General features: G+C 53.5%; 1 protein-coding gene across 2 annotated transcripts in view; it reads left to right on the top strand.

Moving 5' to 3' along the window:
* The window catches only part of ITGB3 (integrin subunit beta 3), a 45,395-nt gene extending 42,242 nt beyond the window's left edge, over positions 1-3,153 (top strand). For both annotated transcript variants that reach the window (XM_043503379.1, XM_038385457.2), the window contains exon 15: positions 973-3,153. In XM_043503379.1, the coding sequence (XP_043359314.1) occupies positions 973-1,041 (69 nt within the window). In that variant the 3' untranslated portion in view covers positions 1,042-3,153. The remainder of the gene's footprint in view (positions 1-972) is intronic.
* Positions 3,154-23,312: the final 20,159 nt, after the last annotated feature.

Genomic DNA, 23,312 nt, shown 5'->3' on the forward strand with positions numbered 1-23,312 from the left:
CCTCAATCCTGACCCGCAGCCCCCTACTATCCCAGCCCTGGGCTCCCCACACCCAGCTCTGCCGGTGCCCCTCAATCCTGACCCGCAGCCCCGCTACCCCAGTCCCAGTCTTCCCACACCCAGTTCTGCCGGTGCCCCTCAATCCCGACCCACAGCCCCCTGCTACCCCTGCCCCGGGCTCCCCACACACAGCTCTGCCGGTGCCCCTCAATCTCAACCCGCAGCCCACTGTTACCCCAGCCCTGGGCTCTCCACACCCGGCTCTGCCAGTGCCCCTCAGTCCTGGCGTGCAGCCCTTGATCCCTTCCAGGCCGACACAGTCCTGTTTGAACAGGGTGGCGAAGTGGAGAAATGTCCCTGAGGACGAGGCTTCGGTATTCTCTTTGGCTGACCCCTAGGGAGCATTTGAACTGGTGGAGAGAGGCTGCTCCAGTCTGAGCCCCTGTCTGTTGGCACACAGGCACTAGAATGCAACATCAGAGAGTGAGAGGGAACCTGTGTCCTCCTCTCCATTTGAAATTACCCAGCCCCTTTCTTACCAGAGTGTGGGATCACCGGGCTGAGGTTATGGGTCAGATTTCCAACCGAGCACAGCGCCCGGGTAGGCAGAGATATTGCCCAGGGTTCCGCACACAAATCTGGCTGTGTCAGGATGGGAACAAATGGGTGCTGAGCCCATCTGGAAATCAGGCCCCAGCCAGGCACGCTAGAACGGACCCTAACTCTGCTCCCCGAAATTCTTAAATTACCCAGCATGCTCTAGCAGTGAGGGCACCAGAGTGGGACCCTGGAGACCAGGGTTCTAGTTCCAGCTCTGCTACTGACCCGTTCTGTGTCCTTGGGCAAATGGCTCTGTGCCTCAGTTTCCCCATCTATAAAGGGGAGATGTTGCTATTTACCTTCCCTTGGTGCTTTGCGGCCTGCTGGTGAGCAGGGCTTTGTGACACAACGTCCGTTATGTTTCTGTTACAGGCCAACAACCCTTTATACAAAGGCGCCACCTCCACCTTCACTAACATCACATACCGCGGGAATTCGTAAGGACGCCCGCCTTCCCCAGCACCGGCCCTGGGATCCACTCCAGAGCCGGGGCGTTTCATGTTTACAGAAGAGCTGGTGTGGGTGTGTCTGTGTAATTTAATGACTATTCCTCAGGCTGGGGCCAAGGACTTGGCGTTCGTGTCACTTCACTGTATCACAGGGCTGGGCCTCTCCAGTCATGCCACTGTCCCATCGTTACCTTGGCATGCCCAGGGAAGGCCTGCCCTTCTGCACATGGACCAAGGAGAAGCCGGCCTCGCCGCGGCGTGCGTGCAGGACGACCCACAGGGACTGGGAGCTCCGTTCGAGATGGGGGTGTTCGTGGCTGAGTCTGACGGAGGATGGACGAGAACAGCGCGGCCTCAGCCCATCTCTCTGCCTTTCTCCAGCCTGGAAGGAAAAGCTCTGAACAGCCCCTGGGGGGCGGGAGCCCTGCTTGGCCAGGAGTCCCTGGCACTTCCTCGCCTGCACATGACTAGCCCAGCCTGGGTGCAGGACCCACCTCCCCGACTGGGCAGCACTGCTTTCCTCCTGGCCCGCTAGCAGAAAGCGCTGCCCTGGAGGGACGCCGGACTTGCTCCCACAGTGGGCCACTGGCCCAGTGCTCTTTGCAGTCACAGGCTCCTGACTCTGGTCCGGCTGCTTCCTAGGAAAGTAGAAACCACGCAACCCCCAAGATTGCCCTGGCCAGGCCGTGTGCTGCTTCCTCGCCCCACACTGCCTCGCGTTTGTACACAAAGCAGATGATTGTAGCATCCGCTCTGCCAATGCCCCAGCTGCTCCCTGACTCTGGGGGCAGGTTGGCTGTGTGCTGGGCTGAGGCCCCTGTGTCAGTTCTCACCCCTGTGACACAGGGGAACACAATGGGGTGTGACCCCAGCTCTCCCCGGACCTGCCCCACCCCAGCCTAGATCCACCAGGGTTTCCAACCCACAGCAAGCAGCCAACAGACCTGGTGTGTCACACAGGGCCACTCAGGTCCCCCCCACCCCTGTGCCTCGGTTTACCCCTTTGTACCATGATGCTGATGCTCCTTTGCAATCAAGCGCTGGGAAGTACTAGCTAGTGGTAATGCAAAGAAACAAATAAGGGGCACTCCAGCCACTAGCGTGGGGCCAAATTCCCCCCAGGTGTCACTGCAAGGAAGTGGGACACTGGGGAATTGGCCCCTGAGACACAACCTCTCTCCCTGGAACAGCAGCCAAAGATTGGGGGGAGTTTCCTGCCGAGGGGCTAGCGCAAGAGACGCGGGGTCAGGGCTCCCAGGTTCTCCTCCTGCTTCAGCCACCAGCTCCCTGCACAACCTTGGCTGTGCCATGCCAGGCCTCAGTTTCCCATCTGCCAAAAATGGGTCTCCTGGCCCATACCTACCTCCCAGGTGGCTTGCGGGGCTTTATGAGTGAATGTTAAAGTGCTTTGAGATCCTCAGCTGGGCAATGTTCCTGCCAGGATACGTGAGATTGTCACCCCCACCAGTGATTTTGTGGGGCAAGGGAAGGGGGAACGTCGTCAGCTTTCCAAGCCCGAGCTAGGGAGCAAATTCCCATCTGTGCAGGAAAGAGGCCAAGGCCTGTTTTCGGGCCGTGCCTGAAACCCCGCACTGCCCACGAGTTCTTGGTGGCTACTCTGCAGATCAAGCAGCAGCAGAATCAGACATGCTGCCCCCTGCCCTGGATGGGTACCAGCGCTGCCCCCTCCTGCCAGGGCAAGGATCTACCCCACAGCTCTTCCCTCTTGAGTGGCTGCAACCCAGGTCCCCAGAGTCTGCAGCACAGGGCAGGGATGGCTGACACCCATGCCCAGCTCCACTTTAGCCACTGTCTGCTCCCTTTGGCGTCTAGACTACGTCAACCCAGGATAGTTGTGAGGTGCCCCCTTGACCTCCCAGAGGCACCTGCAGGTGCATGGGAGTGGAGCTTTGATGCCAGCTGGCTGCCCCTTTGAGAACAAGGGTAAGATCCCGAGAGCTGGGGAGAGGTGGCGAGTTTGGGTCTGTCTCCTACACGGCGCGAACCCCAGAACTGATCACAAACGAGCCCAGGGCGCAACTGAGATCGGCCCAACCTCAGACTTTGCATACAGCACCGAATAAAAAAAATTTTGCACTATCAAGGGCTTCCAAGCATGTCTGGTCTTTGGCTGCAGGCTGTGGGGGCAGCGCCTGGCGACAGCGGTAATGGCTGGTATCTTCTGCGGGTGGCTGCTGACAGTTTCCGCAAATTGGAAAGTGGGAGAGGAATGGGTTTGCATTGCACAAGATGTTTTTGCTTCGACCAAATCAAAACACCTGGGGCCATTTTTAATTTTTTTTTTTAAATTAATTTAAAGGAAATTTGGAACTGAAAAATTGGGGTTTGGTTTGTTTGTTTCTGTCAGAGCCCTGATGCACACTGCTCCCTGCAGCCGCTTGCCTCTTTATTAATGGCTGGGGAAGCCCCAGTCAGAGATCAGGCTCCATCTGAACCTGGGCCGGATGAACAAAATGCCCCAGGGTGCAAAGAGAAGGGAAGCACAAAGTGGGAGGGGATTCGCCTGCTCCTGCCATGCCAGGCTGCAGCTGGTTTCTGGTCCCTCTAATGAGTGCGACTCCAGGTTCACATGCTCTAAACTTTGGGGCAGATCCACACTGCAACAGTCAGCCCATGCTCTGGCCTGCAGGAACTGGTATCTCGGCTGAACGTTATGGGCCAGAACGATGGGGATATCTAGTGGCCACTTAGGGCCATGCTGGGCAGGTTTTAAGACTGCAGTTTGGAAAGCCTGCTGCTCGACTGGGGACATCTGCGGCCCTCCCTCTCCTTTCCTGCACGAGCAATACCGGCGTTAACAATGTTGACGTTTAAAAGCTAAGATTCTGGAGGATAAACAGCAGCAGCTGCCGAGAGGGACCCCCAGGCTTCACCACCAGGGTGCCAGACCAAGCCAAGCCCTGGCAGTGAGGGTCTGGCTGCACCCAAATTGACCCTGGGTTTCTCTGCAACAAGCAGCATGTGATGGAGAGGATGTGGAGTGCAGAGAAAAGTGAAACGGGGGGTAGATGCTCAGACATCGTTATGGATTGAGTTCCCCTTGCACTAACCCAGCATTCTGCCTTCTCAGGCCTGGGCAGAAAACCACAGAGTTAAACCTCAGGGCAATTGTCCGAACAGCCCGAGGGTTGGTCTTAACAGTCCCCAGTTAGCTTCAGAAAGAGTCCTGCGCAGGGACTTAGGAAACAAACACACAATATACACAGAGTACATCGTAAATCGCATCTGGAATCCTTCCACAGCCCTGTTAAACAACAGCTACCAGGCAGGGAATCTACTGGTCTTTACACAGCCTGCCTCGCTGTGTTACTCTGACCGGTCTCTGTGCAAAGTTTCAGCATAACATTTCCCCAGCTCTGCTTTAGCAAACCAGTTCTGGGCTCTTCTGTTGGAGGTGAGTTCCCAGTCTCCGTGTGGGGCCATGCCAGGAGGCGGGTGTCACCGGGACCTTTCAGAGCCGGGAAGAGGGGCAACCTCTCTCTGTTTTTTCCAAACACTGCAGAGGCTTGTCGGTAAATCAACCAGCCAGGGGACCCCCAATGCGAGCAGCATCCCAGCCAGGGGGTTAACAGCTTACTGGTCTCCTCAGTTGCTGGTGAAACAAACCTGTAGCCTGTGTCAAAGCAGTACAGGGACTAGGACCCACATTATGGAGTATGTCAATCAGCCACTGGGTCCACAGGTGCTCTCTTTAACAGTTACGGTTATAACTTCTCCATCCAAGGATCTGCTGGGCCACTCCCTGATAGCAAATGTGTGAAACATGCAAGACTGGTTACCCTCGATGAACACTGCACAGCTTCGGAAACAGATAGTCCATGTAGCAGAATGGTCATGATAGGGTTAACTGGGTTAGCTGGATAATTATGGGATGGAGCCATGCTTTTACCCTCCCCCTCCCCCATAGCTCCTGTTTGCTCAGTGGGAATTTCCCATTCAGACACACACACTCAGTTGGGCTGCAGTTAAAGAAAGCAGCCAGTGCCCAGCCTGCAGTCCTGTGAGTGGATTTCTCTTTGGTGAGCTGCCTGGTCCCTTTACAAAACTGGCACTAAGGAAAAACCTGAGAATTGCAACAGCTGGAGGCGGTTCATGCAGCGAATGAGGAGTGGCAGCAATCTAGCGAGAGATTGGGCTGCTATTGTTTTGCAAATGAGACTTTAGATAAGGAAAATTGTTCTCTGATTGTCCTTAGGGGCCGTGGCAGTAAAACCTGAGGCATGTGTCACCCCCTCACAAACCAGGAGATAACAGGTTAGAAGAGGTGCAAAGCATCTTGCATGCCACAGCCAAGCATTCCTGTGTGGCCTGTCTCAGATCAGGGTGGAGCTGTGAAATGCCCTCCAGGGTGTGCTGCAGGGGAGATTAGCTGGGGCTCTGAGAGAAGTCAGGCCCCAGTGCTGGCGAAAGGAAATTGAACCTGGCTCCAGGCAATGTAGAATTAGCAACATAGAAGCAGCAATTTGTTAAAATTTGTTAGTCTCTAAGGTGCCACCGGTACTCCTTTTCTTTTTATAGAAGCAGCATTGAGACCCTGCCACGATTTGCAGGGATAATAACACTGACTCAGCTACCTGCTGCAAGGGACTGGTGGTGCTCCCCAGGGATGTTTCCGCTGTGGAGGATTTTCTTCTGCAGTCGTTTGTACATTTCCAACGGCCCAGCGTCATAAATGCCCCCAAGACTTAGCCCGAAAAGGCAGCGGTGACTATCAAACAGCATTTTAAGGCTAGGGAAGAGAGCAGAGGGCATTTTAGCTGGCGCAGGGGCAGCACTGCATACCATCTACAGGGGAAGAGAGTGGAAATGAAATGAAATGCCACTAGCAGCGTTCAATAATCTGCCAGTGCCAATAGAAGTAGCTACAGAGCCTTCAGCCTCTGGGATCAGTGGGCATGTGGCTTGCTGGTGTCACAGCTGTTGTTTTGACTGGCAGGGGGCAGGTAATCAGGTTTCTGGGCCTGCTGGGAGTCCTGTATGTTCACAGAAGGGGGCCGGGGGAATAGCCAGGAGGACAGAGCGGGAGAGGGACGCCCCCCCCGTCCACAGATGATGAGCCCTCGTCCTTGTCCCAAAGGACAAAGGAGAGCTGCCCCTTTCAACGCTTTCTGGGCACCACTCGGTCCTTTCGTTGGCCTGTTACTGTGGGCCTCCCGCCTCACTCCTTGTGCGGGGATGGATCTGTCACATACCTCATTGCCTGCTGGGGGAGACTGAGTGGGGAGCTGCTGAGCCGGGAAGGGTTTGCCACGATCGCCCTGGCAGCTCAAAGCCGGATCCAAGCCCCACTCCCGGTGCTTTGGGGCACCCTGGCCATGCAAAGCTGGCCAGCTTCCAGACGTCTCCCCAGGAATGACACACAAGGCTCTGCGCTAGCGCCCAGCCCGGCCCCTGGCGTATGGGGTGTTTTGGGGTGAGCACGGGGACAAGGGGGAGTGGCCACAACTTCCAACAGATCTTGTCTGTTGGAAAGGCCCCTGGGGGCCATGGTGCAGCAAGGGGTAGCTAGGACAGCCCTGAAGCTGCACTACATTGCTCCCAGGCTCCGGCCAGTGAGAAGAAGGCAGAGCCCTAGAGCCCTGCTGGATACAACCCGGCCAGGCACCAGGATCTGCCCCTCCAGCTTCTCTCTGTCACCCGGCACACTGTGACATCAGGCCGGAACAGTGACATCAGGGAGCCAGGAGCGAGCTCGGGGCTGCACGTTCATCTCCTTCACGCTCACGAGGGGCACGGACCGGGACTGTCACAAGGCTCCTCTGGACTCTGTCATGGTCCAGAGCCCCCAGGGCCCCTGCACGGAGCCAAAGCTGATGTCCTTTTCATGCTCTTGTGGCAGGTGAGTAGGCCTTGGGGCATCCACCCAGCCCTGCCACATGGTGCCAGCCGTGTCCCCTCACCCCGCCTGGTCAGTGCCACCCTCCAATATTCTGCTTTCAGCCACCCAGCCTAAGGCAGGCTGTTGCTCAGGAGTGTGAGTGCCAAGCAAAGACGCTCCTGGAAGGTAAGTTGGGTTCTCGCTCGTAAACCCAGGGTGAGTTTAGCGCTAAAGGTTTAATGTGGACCTGTGGATTTGGGTGGCAGGGCCTTGTCCGTTCTCCCACGGAGAGCTGAGGATCTCAGTTCAATCAGGAATGAGGGACCTGGGCAAAGCTGTGCGTGACGACTCCGAACTGGAACAGTTTGGGAGCAGCAGGTCAGGAGTGAGGGGCACCGGCAGAGCTGGGTGTGGGGAACCCAGGACAGGAATAGCAGGGGACTGTGGGTCGGGATTGAGGGGCACCAGCAGAGCTGGGTATGGGTAGCACAGGCCTGGGATAGCAGGGGGCTGTGGGTCGGGATTGAGGGGCACCAGCAGAGCTGGGTGTGGGGAGCCCAGGGCTGGGATAACAGGGGGCTGTGGGTCGGGATTGAGGGGCACCAGCAGAGCTGGGTGGGGGGAGCCCAGGACTGGGGTAGCAGGGGGCTGCGGGTTGGGATTGAGGGGCACTGGCAGAGCTGGGTGTGGGGAGCCCAGGGCTGGGATAACAGGGGGCTCCATCCCTCTAGCACATATGAGCCCCCTGTTTGGCCGCCTGCCCCACCTGCCTGCTTCCTTGGGTTGAGCAGCCTGCTGCCAGCAGAGCTCTCACCCCATTTCCCTCCCCTCAGCAGCCGGAAGCCGCTCTCACAGGAGCGGAAGGGGGGAGCTAAGGAGCCCAGCAGCTCAGGGCATCCCAGCCCCCTCCCTCCTGTGAGCAATGGAGTCAGGATGGTAGCTCTGCTCCTTGCCCTCCCTGCAACACCCAGCCTGGGAACTGGGGGGAAGAGCCCCTGGAGCTGCCTCCCCCAGCCCAGAAGGGACACCCCGGTGCAGAACGCCCCTCCTAAAGCCACACAGGAATTAAACTAAAGAAAAGTTTCCTTAACTTTAAAGATCGCTTTATAGGCTTGGTTGAAGCCCCAAGAAGCTACCACAATGCAAACTAATTGCAGTACCCCTAGCTCTGATCTAGCACCTTTCATTTGCCAATCTCAACATGCTTTACACAGGAGAGGGCGGTATCATTGTCCCCATTTTACAGATGGGGAAACTGAGGCACGAAGTGGGGCTGTGAATTGCCCAATATCACCCAGAAACTATTGGCAAAGCTGGGCATGGAAACCAGGTCTCCTGAGTGCCAGTCCAGAGCTTTATCCCCTAGGCCGCATAATCTATGCAGGTGGCACCTCGCTGATTTAAGGGTCCACCCGTGCAGAGCATTATGGTACGAGCTGTGACTTTTCCAGCTGGCCACTAGATGGAGCCATTACACCTCAAGCACCCAGCCAGCAGGAGCCTTTGCTTAGCTGCAGTTCAGGGACCGAATTCTGGTGGGTGGATGGCGGCCTTTGCAACATTGCTGAGGGATGGCGTTTCACAAAGAGGTTGGCTGTCAGTGGCCTGACTTCTGATTTGTCGCACTAGCTGGTGGAGGAGCCCTTTGGGAACAGCCTCCTCCCTGCATCAGGACTGCACTGCAGCTCCAAGCACGCGTTGGCCTGACTCGCAGAACAAAGAGCCCCGAGTCATTGCAACCCAGCGGCGAATGGGAATTGGTGCATTCGCACTGAGGCTGGGTGGGAACCAGATTTCCCTTCCCATCTGTATTTGCGAGAGTGGGACACATTCCCCCCCCCCATTTCAAATTGGGACGAAACGTCCAATCTGATTTGCGAAGCAGAAAACCAAGTTGTTGTTTGTGTTGGGCCGATCAAAGCATTTGGTTTTGATACGTTTGAAATGTTTTGTTCCAGTTTTGACCTTTTCTTTTTTTTAAACCTTTCTCTCAGTCTAATCAGCTTCCGTTTCTAAACAAAAAGTGGTTGCGAGCCAGAAATCCAGATTTTTTTTGAAAATGTGGAAATGAAACCTTTGGACAATTTTTGAACTCCCTCTCCCACCCCCCACCATTTCTCAAGTCGGGAATTTCATCAAACCGGGCTCTGTTTCTGTTTTGACAAACCACCATTTTTCAGTGGAAGAACCGCTGGGTCGGAAAATTCCTGCTCAATTCTTGTTCGTCTCCCCAGGGTGTGCCGGCCAGATCCTTCCAGACACGTGGGGGCAGATCATCCATTTGTGTCAATTGCCAGCTCCACTGACTTCACAAACTGGGCGGTTTCTATGTAGAAGTCTGGGTGCAGAAGGGCCCTAATCACAGCAAGGGGGAAATGTACGTTCTGGAGTTCAACATGGGTCTAAAACCTCAGCCTCTAGAAATCCAAGTGGTGGCCAGATGACCATTTTCCCCAGCTGAGGATCTGCCCCAGAGATCCCTGCCCCTGCTTGCAGTTTAAGGACCCAACCCTGCAATCAGACCCCTGCAACTGATTGCCAGATCAGGCTCTCGTCTCCTGCCAACATTTACTCCCCAGGGTAGTTCTCACTGTAGTGAGCAGCCTGCATGCCCTATGCCTGGGAGTGAGTGTTCTCAGGGCTGGACTTGGCCTTGCAGATCTCTTCCTAGAGGGTTCAGGAATTGCCAATTGCAATTTACAGAGATCTAAGGTCATTAACATGGAACTGCCATGCACTGTGTGTGTGTGTGCGTGTGTGTGGGTGTGCGTGCGCAGGCATGGGCACACACATGTATGTGTGTGCACACAAGCCACCACTGGCCCCTACAGGATGGAATCAGAACAGCTCAGCTGTGAGCAATAGACAGCACCCTGCCATCAGCTAATGGAGATTTGTAGGTGTGCGTCCATGAATACAGAGGCTCTTGTATCAGCCTGTCTCCCTCGCGTGGCTCAGCCTGACCTCCCCTGGGTGTGTGGGTGAGCAGGCTGCCTGGGGAATCCCCCATTGAAGCACTTTGCCCTGGACCTCACTGAGGCTGCCGTGTGTCGGGCTGATGTGGGAGTGCGGCTGGCCATGGTTAGGGGATGTTTGGTTCTTGCCCCTTTGCTCAGATTTAAAGGGGCCGGGGAGGAGATGGAGCTCTGGGAGCCGCCAGACCAGCAGACCCTGCCGCAGCCACCCCGCTCCGGCCACGGAGCAGCCCAGGGGAAGGCTGAGCTGCCGTTCTCCCCAGCTGCTGAGGCATGGCGGCAGCCCAGAGGCTCTCGCCCGAAAGCAAAGTAAGTGGGAGCAGCGCGGGGCGCCTCGTGGCCTCGGTCCATCCCTTCGGGGGCCCGGGGTCGTGCCTGCTGCTGGGCCCTTTCTCTTGCACCCAGCCTCAGTGACGTGTGGCTGTCAGCAGCCTAGCCCCCTGGCACGGGGACCTGAATGTTAAACTCCAGGCCTGGGAGGGGAATGGCCAGACCCATCCTTCCATTGAAGCCAGGGGGGCTTTCCCATCCTTGAGGCCTGGAGGCCCCGAGCAGAGGTAATTGGGCTTCCCACCCACCTTCGGGTCTCCCGTGTGCTGGCAGGCTGACACTGGCTCTCTGGGGCTGTGATGGCCATTCTCTCCGGAAATGTGCAGCAAGCCGGGACTGCATCCGCACAGCTATCCCAGCCACCCGTGGGGAGGGAACCGGGGCACCCCGAAGCCGGATGCCTGGGTCCCTCCCACTGCAGCCACAGGCCCGATGCCATGGAGCATACACAGCAGGCCAGAGTCCCACATTGTCAGGCTGCAACTCTCGATCAGTCTGGCCTCCCGATTCGGCCATCACTTAGCTCAGGGTGATCCCGTTGGCTTTTCCCCAGCGTGAGTTAGAGGGCTTGGGTTTCTGCCTGCGTGATAGTCCACAGCTTCTCCTGTGAAGATGCAGCTGGAGGAATGCACGTTCTCCTGGCCTGGTCAGGGAATGACTCAATGAGCCCAGGCCGCAATGTTCAGGTCCAGAGCGGGATCCCTCATGAAGTTTCCCCACAGCTCAGGCTCTTTGGAGTTGGGTTGTGGTTCAGCCCATGGTACAGACGTTCCCAAGCCAGGATCTCGTAGCTCGGCTGGGACCCAAACTTGCCCAAGGTTTGACAAGGCCAGATCCAATGTTCCTGTTTGGGCTCCTCTCGGGTAAAACGCAGCTGGCCTGAAAGACAAGGAGACACAAAGAGGCAGAAAATAATGCCCCGGCCCTAATCCCTGGAGTTTCTCGGTAATTCAGGCGAGATTCTGCGCCGGCGACGCCGACAAGGCACGTGAGACGCAGGGAGTGTGTACCAAAGGCAGATAAAGCAACTGAGGTGAGAACCAGCACGGCTGGTCCGTGTGCACACGCATACAAAAACACAGGCCTGCATGTACACAGACAGAGACGCAGGGGCACACACGCATTCACACAGTGATGCACGCATGCTCACACAGACACGCCCCCCCAGCTCACGTCAGCATGCACGCACAAACTGCCGTGAGCACATATGACACCTCTGCTCCCGTGTGCCCCCATGCATGGACAGATAGGCATTCGTGCACCTAGGCGTGCATACACGGTGAATGTGGCCCCCAAAAGGCTAGAAATGAGTTTCTCTCACGGTGCTCAGGGGTCCCACCCTGCTCATGTTGCTCCCCCCCTTTGTATTCCCTTCCCTGCTAGACTCTCCTCACCTCCCCTGTCACCACAGCCCTAGGCTACATGCTGGTTTTGTACCGGGATCGCTATGGCAGGTCGGGTAGGGGCGTTGTTTTGGTTTTTTTACTGATATCCTTATACCAGTACAAGACCTCATGTGGATGCAGTTATACTGGTGAATGTTGTACTGTGCAAGCTGCTGGCCTGTCCCTATGGCCCATGATGGGCTCCCTGCCACACCCAGAGTCTATTTCAAGTTTTATTCTCCTAACGCTTGGTTCTCGGGGGCTTTTCCCCTTTGCCCCTCTCAGTTCATTCTACCCTCCTCCTGAACCTCCTCCAGGCCATTGGCCTGGAGTTACCCTTCTCCGGGGCCTGCCAGAGGAGCCAGCCACCTTTCTGCAGCTGCTCCTGCTAACGGAGCGCTCTCACCTTTGGGAGGGCAGCCCAGGACCCTTCACCAGCTGGGCTTAATCATGGAACCGGGCCAGCCAACCCCCCAGCCGATGGGGTCAGCTGGGCGGGTAGCCAGTCCGCCAAAGGCAAGGCTGGACCTGACTCCCCTTCAAGGGCCGTGCTGGTCCAGCTTATTCCCCCATTAGATATGCTGGTCTAGGGCAGTTTTCCCTTTTATGCTGGCATCATAGGTCCAGCCACTCCCCAGGGAAGCTGTCCCATGCCAGGGGCCTCTGCATGAGCTGCTGACCGGTGCAGAATCTCTGTTGTTGGCCCTAGATCACCCCTTCCTTTGAGGCAATGCTGAAGCAGAAAGCAGCGAGCAGGAGGAAGAAGAAAAGTGAGGACAAGGGGTACGGCCGGACTCGGCCACAGAGGAGCACGGCCCCCTCATCCAGCTATCCCAAACAGCGCTTCTCCCAGGCGTCCAGGTACCAAACGGCAGGCGTCCGGCGTCCCTCCAGGAGCCAGAGATGCTCCCTCCCTCTCTGTGCCTGGCGTGAAGTGTCTCTGGCCGGCCCGCAGCCTGTTCCCCAGCGTTCAATGGCTGGGCGGGCTGAGCCGGAGCGTCCCGTGTGAGATCGGGGGGGAGTGGCTCGGGGAAATGAGAGGGGGCCTTTTGCCCAGGGCCAGTGGTTCAAAGGCAGTCTAGCAGCCAGCCGGCTCAGCTGCCGTGGTACTGGGGGACAGAGACAGAAAGGCCCTACGGCCGTTTGCTGGCTTCTCTGCTCAGTTGATGAGTCTCCATCCAGACGGATATCCACATATCTCCCTGCTCCGGGCCCTGTTCGGGGCAGTCTGGGGGAGGCCGTGGAGCAGGAATTCCTGGCGGTCTCCTTCCCGCCAGACCCCTTTGGCAGTGGTCACCACCAGCAGAGCATGGACCAGGGCGGCTCAGCGTGATGCTGCTGCCCATGCTGGGCTTGTCCCCGCTAGGCTGTGAGCCTTTCACAGTGACAAGAGAGTCTGAGATCTGCGTCCCTGGGACTGTTTGCAGTCAGTGACCTGGCCCAACGCCGAGACTCCGTGTGCGTCTGTTTCTTTGACAGGAGGAGTAAAGTCTTAAACAACCTCTACATGAATCTGTATGAGGAGGTGGGGGAAGATGAGCCCTGGGCAGTGCAGAGAGTTGAAGGTAACCCGGACTTGTGGGTTGCACGCGTACTCCCTCACACCCCGGAAATTGAATCAGTTCAGAGAGGCCGATTGCAGCTAGCTGGGAAATTATTTCTTTGGTCCCTTCCACCAAAAAAAAATGCTCGACAGAAATGAATGGGGTTTTTCATGTGCGGTGAAATTTTTCAGGTATTTGTTGAAAAATAAAATTTTTGTGGGGGGGTGGAGAGGGCAGGAGTGTGGGGGGGTTTCACCATTTTAAATCGTAGCAGATCTGTGTTCCCTGTTCACAGTCTGTCCATGCACTCAGACGAGCTCAGGAAGATGATCTGAATCATGTCCAAGTTTCTGAGGGGCGGGGTAATTGGGAACAGTAATGCTTTAGAAAACCCACGATTTTTGGAAGGGGTGGTTCACTCTAGCTGGGGAGGCCGGGCAGCCTAGGAGATGGAAGCCTGGGTTCCATTCCATGGTCTGCTGGGTGACTTGAGCATGTCACTTCCCTGCTCGGTGCCTCAGTTTTCCCATCTATCAAATGGGACGAGTAGCACCTTTGTAAAGCTCTTGGAACTGGACAGAGGAAAAGCCAGCGAGCCCTAGGCAAGCGGCAGGTATTAGCTGTTGGGGGGTCAGGAGGAGACTTTATCTGGGGACAGGTATCCACAGCTTCCTGCTGCAGGGGGTCTTATACCTTCCTCAGAAGCAGCTGGCACTGGCCACTGTGGAGGGCAGGATTCGGGGTTAGCTGGGCCTTGGGTCTGACCCAATCTGGCCATTCCTGTGTTCCTAAAAGGGCTGAATTGAAGTAAATTATGGATAACAAAGAGATGGCGTTTTCCTGTTCCCTCTGTTTTCTTGGGTTCGTTCAGGCTGTTCACAGGGCCGCAGGCTTGTCTTCACTGCAGAATTAGTTTGGGTCCACACATACATACCCTTAACTGGAGTATGGACTGCTGGGGCTGGCCCATCGCGGGGACAAGCTACAGCTGGATTTAGCACAACTTGTCAGCAGCTACCACAACCACTCTGTGCTGCACGAATGTTATTTCTCAGTGTGGCCACTGTCACTCAAGCCAGAGGAGTGAACTTGAGTGGAGGGAACTCACAGTGACTCTGCAGTGAACTCTGCATCAGGATGGGACCCCAGGGTATTTGCTTGTCTCCGCAGCAGTCTGAATCATCGCTCACAAGTAAAGATTTCCCTCTCGCTCCTCCCCATTGGCTTTTCCAAGCAGCCCCTTGGTTCTGGTATGAACAGCCTACTCGCATGCTGCTGGGGAGTCTTTTGGCATTGCAGGCTGGTTTGAATCTCGGGTTTGAGTCCTCGGAAATCAGTAGCACGAGTCTGTGTTTACCCTGACTGATGAGATCAGGAGTTGATTCTGCATTGCATCTGGTGGGACCCATGCTAACACCTTGTGCTCTTTGTCCCCATCTAGTGGCTAAAGGCTTATGAGGCTGCTACTTTCAGGGGCTAACGATGGTCAGTGAGTTAGCTCAGTGAGTCAGTAGAGGCTCCGGCTTTTGTATCAAAGGGCCCAGGCAGCTCCCTGCAGGATCGTGCTTTGTGCCATCATTCACACCTTGTGCATAGCGGGTGAGAAATGTGACCAGTCAGATCTGGTGGCCTCGTGCACCCGCTGGGCGTAAATGGCAACGGGAGGCCAGAGGGAATCAGTTCCCAGAATCTGGTCTGGAATTTCGAAGTGTGGTGTTAATGATCTCTGCTGATGGCCTGGGTTGTAGCCTCCTTGGTAAGGCACATTGGTTCCTAGAGCGAGCCTTGTGCAGATCCATGGCCTGCCCTTCTCATTGCCAGGCTCCTGGGAGCAGATTCTGAGTCCCTGTGGCTAGCTCTGGAGCATTCATTCTGGCCAAGTGCAGGAAGATGCCCTCTGCCTTGGGCGCGTGCCCCCAGCCTTGGCGCATGCCCTGATCCGCTGTCCCCTGGCTTGCCTGCTCTAGGATTGCCGAAAGCCCACTTCGTCTTCAACGCCATCCAAAACGGAAGAATTCACGTCAACGACCTGCTCCTGACCCTTCACACGCTGGGGATCCTCGTGACCAGCACTGAGATGCGGAATGTGCTGAAGGCCATTGACATCGACGGTGAGTGGCCCCGCTCGGTGTCTCGCTGGCTTTTCCCAGCCCCTCCCCCTCTGACCCGCTCTTCTCTGTTGCAGCAAACAGGAACCTAAGCTTCACCGATTTCCTGGAATCTTTGGATGAGACCTCGCCCTTTGCCCAGACTGAGGGTGAGTGAGGGGAAAGGAGGAGGAGACAGGGAGGCCAGAGACACAGAGAGAGCAGTGGGACAGAGCATTGCATTGCTTCTCTAATTATTCATCGATCCACCACAATAACCTAGCTGAATGTCATTGATTTTTTTTCCCAATACACCTAGTTATATTTCCTAGGGTAATCTGAACACTGCACAAGGCCCGGACCTCATTAGGGTGAGAATACAGTTGATACCAGCTGGATTCTACCCTGGTCTCTGTGCCAGTGTCCTGGGTGATGTTTCTCCAGATACAAAGAACAAAGAGACTTGCAAACCAACAGAACCAAATGAGGAAGAACTCAAGTTCACCGTGAAGGTCCCATAAAAGAACACACTGTGATTATATGTGTGTGCTCATGCACGCATGAGTGTGTACATGGCCCTACCAACAGTCTGCACTGAAATTTAAATGCACAGTATGTGAAAATAAACTCCTGTGGTACGTAACTCGACCAGAGCTGGGCAGATACCGGATTTTTCATTTTGCAGGAAAATGCACAATTTTGAAATGTTGTTTCCATTCTGAAACAGAACAAATATAAAATGATGGGGTCTAAATTAGCTGTTACCACTCAAGAAAGAGATCTTGGAGTCATCTTGGATAGTTCTCTGAAAACATGTTTTCTCTGAAAACATCCACTCAATGGATAGAAAAAATTTTGAAGGAGAAAGTAGTTAAGGACATTGAGGTCAATGGTAAATGGGACAAAATACAACATGGTTTTACAAAAGGTAGATCGTGCCAAACCAACCTGATCTCCTTCTTTGAGAAAGTAGCAGATTTTTTAGACAAAGGAAATGTAGTGGATCTAATTTACCTAGATTTCAGTAAGGCGTTTGATACTGTGCCACATGGAGAATTATTAGTTAAATTGGAAAAGATGGGAATCAATATGAAAATTAAAAGGTGGATAAGGAATTGGTTAACAGGAAGACTACAGCTGGTCATACTGAAAGGTGAACTGTCAGGCTGGAGGCAGGTTACCAGTGGAGTTCCTCAGGGATTGGTTTTGGGACCAATCTTATTTAATCTTTTTATTACTGACCTCGGCACAAAAAGTGGGAGTGTGCTAATAAAGTCTGCGGATGATACAAAGCTGGGAGGTATTGCCAATTTAGAGAGAAACTGGGATATCATACTGGAGGATCTGGATGACCTTGTAAACTTGAGTAATAGTAATAGGATGAAATTTAATAGTGAGAAGTGTAAGGTCATGCGTTTAGGGATTAATAACAAGAAGTTTAGTTATAAACTTGGGACGCATCAATTAGAAGTAACGGAGGAGAAGAAGGACCTTGGAGTATTGGTTGATCACAGGATGACTATGACCCGCCAATGTGATATGGCCATGAAAAAAGCTAATGCGGTCTTGGGATGCATCAGGAGAGGCATTTCCAGTAGGGATAAGGAGTTTTAGTACTGTTATACAAGGCACTGGTGAGACCTCACCTGGGATACTGTATGCAGTTCTGGTCTCGCATGTTTAAGAAGGATGAATTCGAACTGGAACAGGTACAGAGAAGGGCTACTAGGATAATCCGAGGAAAGGAAAACGTGTCTTATGAAAGGAGACTTAAGGAGCTTGGCTTGTTTAGCCTAACTAAAAGAAGGTTGAGGGGAGATATGATTGCTCTCTATAAATATATCAGAGGGATAAATACAGGAGAGGGAGAGGAATTATTTAAGCTCAGCACCAATGTGGACACAAGAACAAATGGGTATAAACTGGTCACCAGGAAGTTTAGACTTGAAATTAGACGAAGGTTTCTAACCATCAGAGGAGTGAAGTTTTGGAATAACCTTCCAAGGGAAGCAGTGGGGGCTAAAGACCTATCTGGCTTTAAGATTAAACTCAATAAGTTTATGGAGGAGATGGTATGATGGAATAACATGATTTTGGCAATTAATTGATCTTTAAATATTCATGGTAAATAGGCATAATGGCCTATGATGGGATGTTAGATGGGGTGGGATATGAGTTACTACAGAGAATTCTTTCCTGGGTATCTGGCTGGTGAATCTTTTCCATATGCTCAGGGTTTAGCTGATCGCCATATTTGGGGTCGAGAAGGAATTTTCCTCCAGGGCAGATTGGAAGAGGCCCTGGAGGTTTTTTGCCTTCCTCTATAGCATGGGGCATGGGTCACTTGCTGGAGGATCTCTGTTCCTTAAAGTCTTTAAACCCTGATTTGAGGACTTAGATAGCTCAGACATAGGTGAGAGGTTTATTGCAGGAATGGGTGGGTGAGATTCTGTGGCCTGCACTGTGCAGGGGGTCAGACTAGATGATCATAATGGTCCTTTCTGACCTTAATATCTATGAATCTATGTGCAGCAGCAGTCAAAAAAGTGAACAGAATGCTGGGAATCATTAAGAAAGGGATAGATAATAGGATAGAAAATATCATGTTGCCTCTATATAAATCCATGGTAGGCCCACATCTTGAATACTGTGTGCAGATGTGGTCGCCCCATCTCAAAAAAGATATATTGGAATTGGAAAAGGTTCAGAAAAGGGCAACAAAAATGATGAGGGGTATGGAACAGCTTCCGTATGAGGAGAGATTAATAAGACTGGAACTTTTCAGCTTGGAAAAGAGACGGCTAAGGGGAGATATGACAGAGGTCTATCAAATCATGACTGGTGTAGAGAAAGTAGATAAGGAAGTGTTGTTTACTACTTCTCATAACACAAGAACTAGGAGTCACCACATGAAATTAATAGAAAGCAGGTTTAAAACAAATAAAAGGAAATATTTTTTCACAGAAAGTACAGTCAACCTGTGGAACTCCTAGCCAGAGGACGTTGTGAAGGCCAAGACCATAACAGGGTTGAAAAAAGAATGAGATAAATTCATGGAGGATAGGTTCATCAATGGCTATTAGCCATTAGTCCGCAGCCTCTGTTTGCCAGAAGCTGGGAATGAGCGACAGGGGATGGATCACTTGATGATTACCTGGTCTATTCATTCCCTCTCGGACACCTGGCACTGGCCATTATCGGAAGACAGGATACTGGGCTAGATGAACCTTTGGTCTGACCCAGTAGGACCATTCTTATGTTCTTAACAAGAACAAACATTCTCAACATTTCCTGTGCAATGAAATTCTGGAAAAGAAAAATCCATTTCAGGCCAATCTAAAAGTTTTGTTTTGCTAAAATAGAAATGTTTTGTACTGATTCTGAGTTTGATTTAATTGGACATGTATAATATCATTTAAAAAGGGAAACAAATAGTCTATTCGGAGCCGGAAATCAAACCGCTTCATCCCTGAAGGAAGCAGAGTGTTCAGATTTTCTTTCTAAATCAAATCATGTCAAAATTGACACACATCCCAAACCATTTGGCTTTCAACAGCTCGGCATTTTCCTTCAAAAAATTTCTGACCCGCTCTAAACTAGACACACCTCAGCAAACTCCTCCGGAAGAGGAGCAGCTGGCGGTTGTGTCCTGCTGCGGCACCATCTTCCTGGACCTCTCTGGGGCTCAGTAACCTGCTGTTGTTCCCTGCATTGCCTGCAGCCTTCCAGAACACCTACCAAGCCTTCAGCAAGATGAGGAAGGGCCTGATCGCCGTCAACGACCTGCAGCCTGCTCTGAGCAACATGGGCATTGGGTTAAGCTTTGAGACACTACAGGAGGCACTGAAACACGTTTACATGAACAGTGAGTTTCTCACCTGCTAGTGCGTGGACACGGTCCCTGTGTGGAAGAACGTGTGTTCCCTTTAAAGTAAAATGCCAGCGCCTAAGGCCAAATCCTGCCTTGGGCTGGAAGAGCCTTTTGCCTCCTGACCCCATGCAGGTAGCAAAGCAAGATCTTCCCTTAGTGATCTCAACAGGTCCTGCTTTCATGATCCCTGGTGCTACCTGCTAGAGGGGTGAGTGAGACATGCACACTGCAGCTGGAATCATGCATGATTCCTGTTCAAGGGAGCAGTCACACACTGCGTGGGCAGGGTGGCTTTCATAGCCCCATTGCAGAGGTAGAGAATCCCAACGCACGTGGAGTTGCTAGGAGGCTGCTGGAAGGAGACAGCATTACAGGACTAAATCCTGACCTGGTTTACACCAGTGCAAACTGGGAATGACTCCACTGAAAAACATGGCACTGCCCTGGTCTGAAACCAGCATAAGCAAGAAGAGAAGCAGATACATAAAGTCCTCTGTGTGTAGGAGGCTCTGGGATGGAGGGAGATGCCCCTTCCCCTTCCCAGCGGTTGATGGGACTGGAAGTAACCTCCAAGGGTCAGAATCTTGGCCTTCCCTGCTCCCAGCAGATGTGGCTGGGGAGGAGCCAGAGTCCAGTGCTTAAAGTGATCTGATAAAATTGAGTGTGGGGGGAGTGGGGACCTGTTGTAATCCGAGAGCAGCAGGTGTGATAAAACAGTGCCTGACGGTCATCAGACATAGGTGAGGTTTTTCATAGTAGTGGGTGGGTGAGATTCTGTGGCCTGCGCTGTGCAGGAGGTCGGACTAGATGATCAGAATGGTCCCTTCTGACCTTAGTATCTATGAATCTATGAATCCCTCAGCCACCCAGCTCGGGTTTTCATTTTTGTGAGTATATATTTTTGGCAGGGTCTGTAACCCCTTGCACCCTCTCCACACACCACTTGGAGCACTGGCAAAGCTCCCCACCCAGTTATGGCTCCTGGACCTCATTTGCAAACTTTTTTAGGAGCCGCTGGCCGGTAGGCATCTGGTAAATGTGCCATGTCTGGTTAGGGTGACCAGATGGTCCAATTTTAGAGGGACAGTCCCAATATTTGCGGCTTTGTGTTATATAGGTGCCTATTACACCCCACCCAAGGTCCTGATTTTTCATGCTTGCTATCTGGTCACCCTATGTCCAGTCTAGCCATTTGCCTTCACTCCTACCCTAGGTTTCTCTGGCTGAAATACTCTGTTGCTTGTGACCCCGTATACCACCCAGCCCATGCTTTCCTGACACCTCCACTGTGCAGTGTCACCTCCCAGGAGGGAGGTGGATGAGGCCCCTCATGCAGAGATCCCTGCTCCAAGCCTGGCCGGCTCTTTTCCTTGCAGAGGACAGGCAGCTGAACATCTCAGATTTCCTCATGGCCGTGAGTGACCTCGAGCATCACTACGAGGATGTGGGTGAGTGAGAGGCCAAGGCTGGCCCAACCCTAGAGCGCCGGATAGGTTGGCTGCCATCTTGAGGCTTGAACCTTGGACCTCCTGAGCTGCCACAAGTTGAGCTGTCAAGCTCAGAGCTATCATCGACTCATGGCATCCGTGGATCTGGCGCAGAGAGGGACTGGGGCGTCACTCGGAGTCTAAGTCCCGGTGAGGCCAACTGGCCCTGGCGGCGGGTGTCAAACCTAGGTCCAGATTCACCCAATCCAGGCACCAATTTTATGCCACAGCACCTGGCTTGATGCACCTTTTCACGAGGTTTCGGTGCAGACCCAAGTGAGGCTCATTGGCTGTCACTCAGCTTCACTGTGGTGCTTAGGCATCAAACTCAGAGCAAATCAGGGCAGGCGTGACCCTCAGCAGCTCAGGCTCAAAGCAGTTGCCTGCCTGTGCCCCTGTAGAGTGACCATGACCCCCTTTCAAAGCTCATGCTGCCTGGATTTCACATCAGCCTCTTGATTTTCTTTCCTCACCAGTCCTACTCCATATGCTCCTGGCTCAAGTCTCAAACTCCCTCCCTGCCAGTCCCCAACCAAGGCCTCCCCTCCCACACAAAGACCCAATGGGAGAACACCATCTGCCAATCAGCAAGCTGTCTGGAGTGTTCTCCAGTATTTTGACTCCCGTCCCCCAGCCTCCTGGAGCTGTGTCTGCACTGTGGGTGAGGCCCGCCTGTTGTCGTGAGGTCCCTTCAAATAGCTAGGCCTTAAGCAATGTCCTCCCTTTGCCAGTGATGCAGATGGACTCAGGTCAGTGCCCCTGCCCTGTATCTCCACAGAATCCCCGGGCCTTTACGACACTTTGAAGCCCAGGAAGCCTTGGCGTGAATCTGACTTTGATGCAAAGCCCAGGGTTAGGAGGTGGACGCGGTTGTCCTTTGACGTCAAGTACCTGCAGAAAGGTGATGTGCCTCAGCCGGATTTCTCCTTAGCTCGTCAGCAGAAACCACCCAGGGCTGGTAAGCAGCCTTCATCCCTGCGACCGAGGTTCCTTTCCTTCCAAGAAAAGCTCCCAACTAGATTTGATGTGGAAGACAGGCTAGAGGAATCGTCTAAAACCACCAAGAGGCATTTGACCCAACAGAAGTCTGCTTGGAGCACTAGTATTAATGAAGACCTAGAGGAATCTCTGGAAGAAGCGGAGAGCCCTTTCTGTCAGGAGAGGATCCAGAAGTCACTGCGATTCACTGGAGACAGGGGTGAGCCTTTCAGCAAGTGTGCCCTGGTAGAGCACAGGTGGGCAGTCTGGCAGGCACATGCGTGTCCACGTGCATGGCTGGCATCCGCTTGTGCGTCTGAGTGCGAAACGAAGTCGGCTCATTCGGAAACAAAATATTGCATGTGAGCCCTAAAGTAGCCAGCTGGTTGGCTTGGAAGGAGAATTGCCTAGTGGTTAGGGCATAGAGCGGCAGTCAGGGCTTTTGAGAACCATTCCCAGCTCTGCTACTGCCTTGTTGCATGAATTTGGGCGAGCCACCTCCCAGGATTGCAAACCCCTCTGGCCCCAATCCAGCCAAATGCTTAAGCACATGCATAACTTTAAGCATGCGAACCATGCCGGTGAAGTCAGGGGATCTATTCGTGTTTGGCGGGGGGGGGGCAGCACAGAATCCTAGATGTGGCCCAGGGCACTTGGGAGCCAGGAACCATCCCAATTGCCCTGGTAAAGGTCATGCACTTTTTGCTTGGCTAGGCACAATGTTTATTTACAAATTGTACCCAGCCGGGCAAAAATTATAGGCAGACAGGGAAGAGTCCCGTAAGGATGTTCCCTGTGGCCTGTGCTTGGAACAGAGCATCACAGGCAGTTCACCTCTGGAGTTAGTGCTGGAAACGCCTGCTGGATTGGCTCGTCCATCTCCCTGCCAGGGCCCGACAGTTCCATGCAGTATGTGTCCTAGGGACTGCATCCAGCCCCAATCCTGGATAGGGACCCTCTTGTGCTAGGGACTGTACAAACACAGCCCAACGAGATGGCCCCTGCCCCACAGAGCTTCCAATCCAACTCCATCTCCGAGTCCATTTGCCTCTCACTCCAATCCTCTGCACTGGTACGTGACTGTGCATTTGGAACAGGTGCCTTCTCCTGGCTTTGTGCCAGCGGGACAGGGGCTTTCGGGACAGGGTGCAGAATGCATTCTGCTCAGCATGCCTTTGTCACTCCTAGTTGTACACACAGTCGCTTCATCCGCATTTCGGCTGGGAGGGAGCTGTCGCAGGTCTCCCCAGAACTGACCTGTTCTTTATTCTGCAGGACCAGCGGGGATGGAAGAGCCAGGGCTGGCTTCTGCTGGTAGCGAGTTTGTCAGTGATTATGAAGGTAACTGAAGGAGGAAAGGCTGAGAGAATTCACATGTATCTGATTTAAATCTAGGGGTGGGGGGGGTATTTCTTTAAAGGGGCCTCAACTCAGCTTCCAATTTATGTGAGCAGTTTTACACCCACCAGGAAGTTAATTTCAAACATACTGTCTAGTTGATGGCAATGTCTAACAGCTAGGTGGCCGTGTTGCCTGAGATAGAGCACTGGACTGGGCCGTGGGTGACCTGGTTTCTATTCCCAGTTCTGCTACTGGCCTGCTGGGTGACCTGGGACAAGTCACTTCCCCACTCCTTGTCTTTGTTTCCCCATCTGTACAACGAGGATCATGATCGTGACCTCCTTTGTCAAGTGCATTGGGATCTACTGCTGAGCTCCGTACGTGGGAGTCGTTATGACCCAATGTGCAGGCCCAGTAAAGCAGCTA

Source organism: Dermochelys coriacea, chromosome 27, assembly GCF_009764565.3.
Source record: "Dermochelys coriacea isolate rDerCor1 chromosome 27, rDerCor1.pri.v4, whole genome shotgun sequence".
Lineage (NCBI taxonomy): Eukaryota > Metazoa > Chordata > Testudines > Dermochelyidae > Dermochelys > Dermochelys coriacea.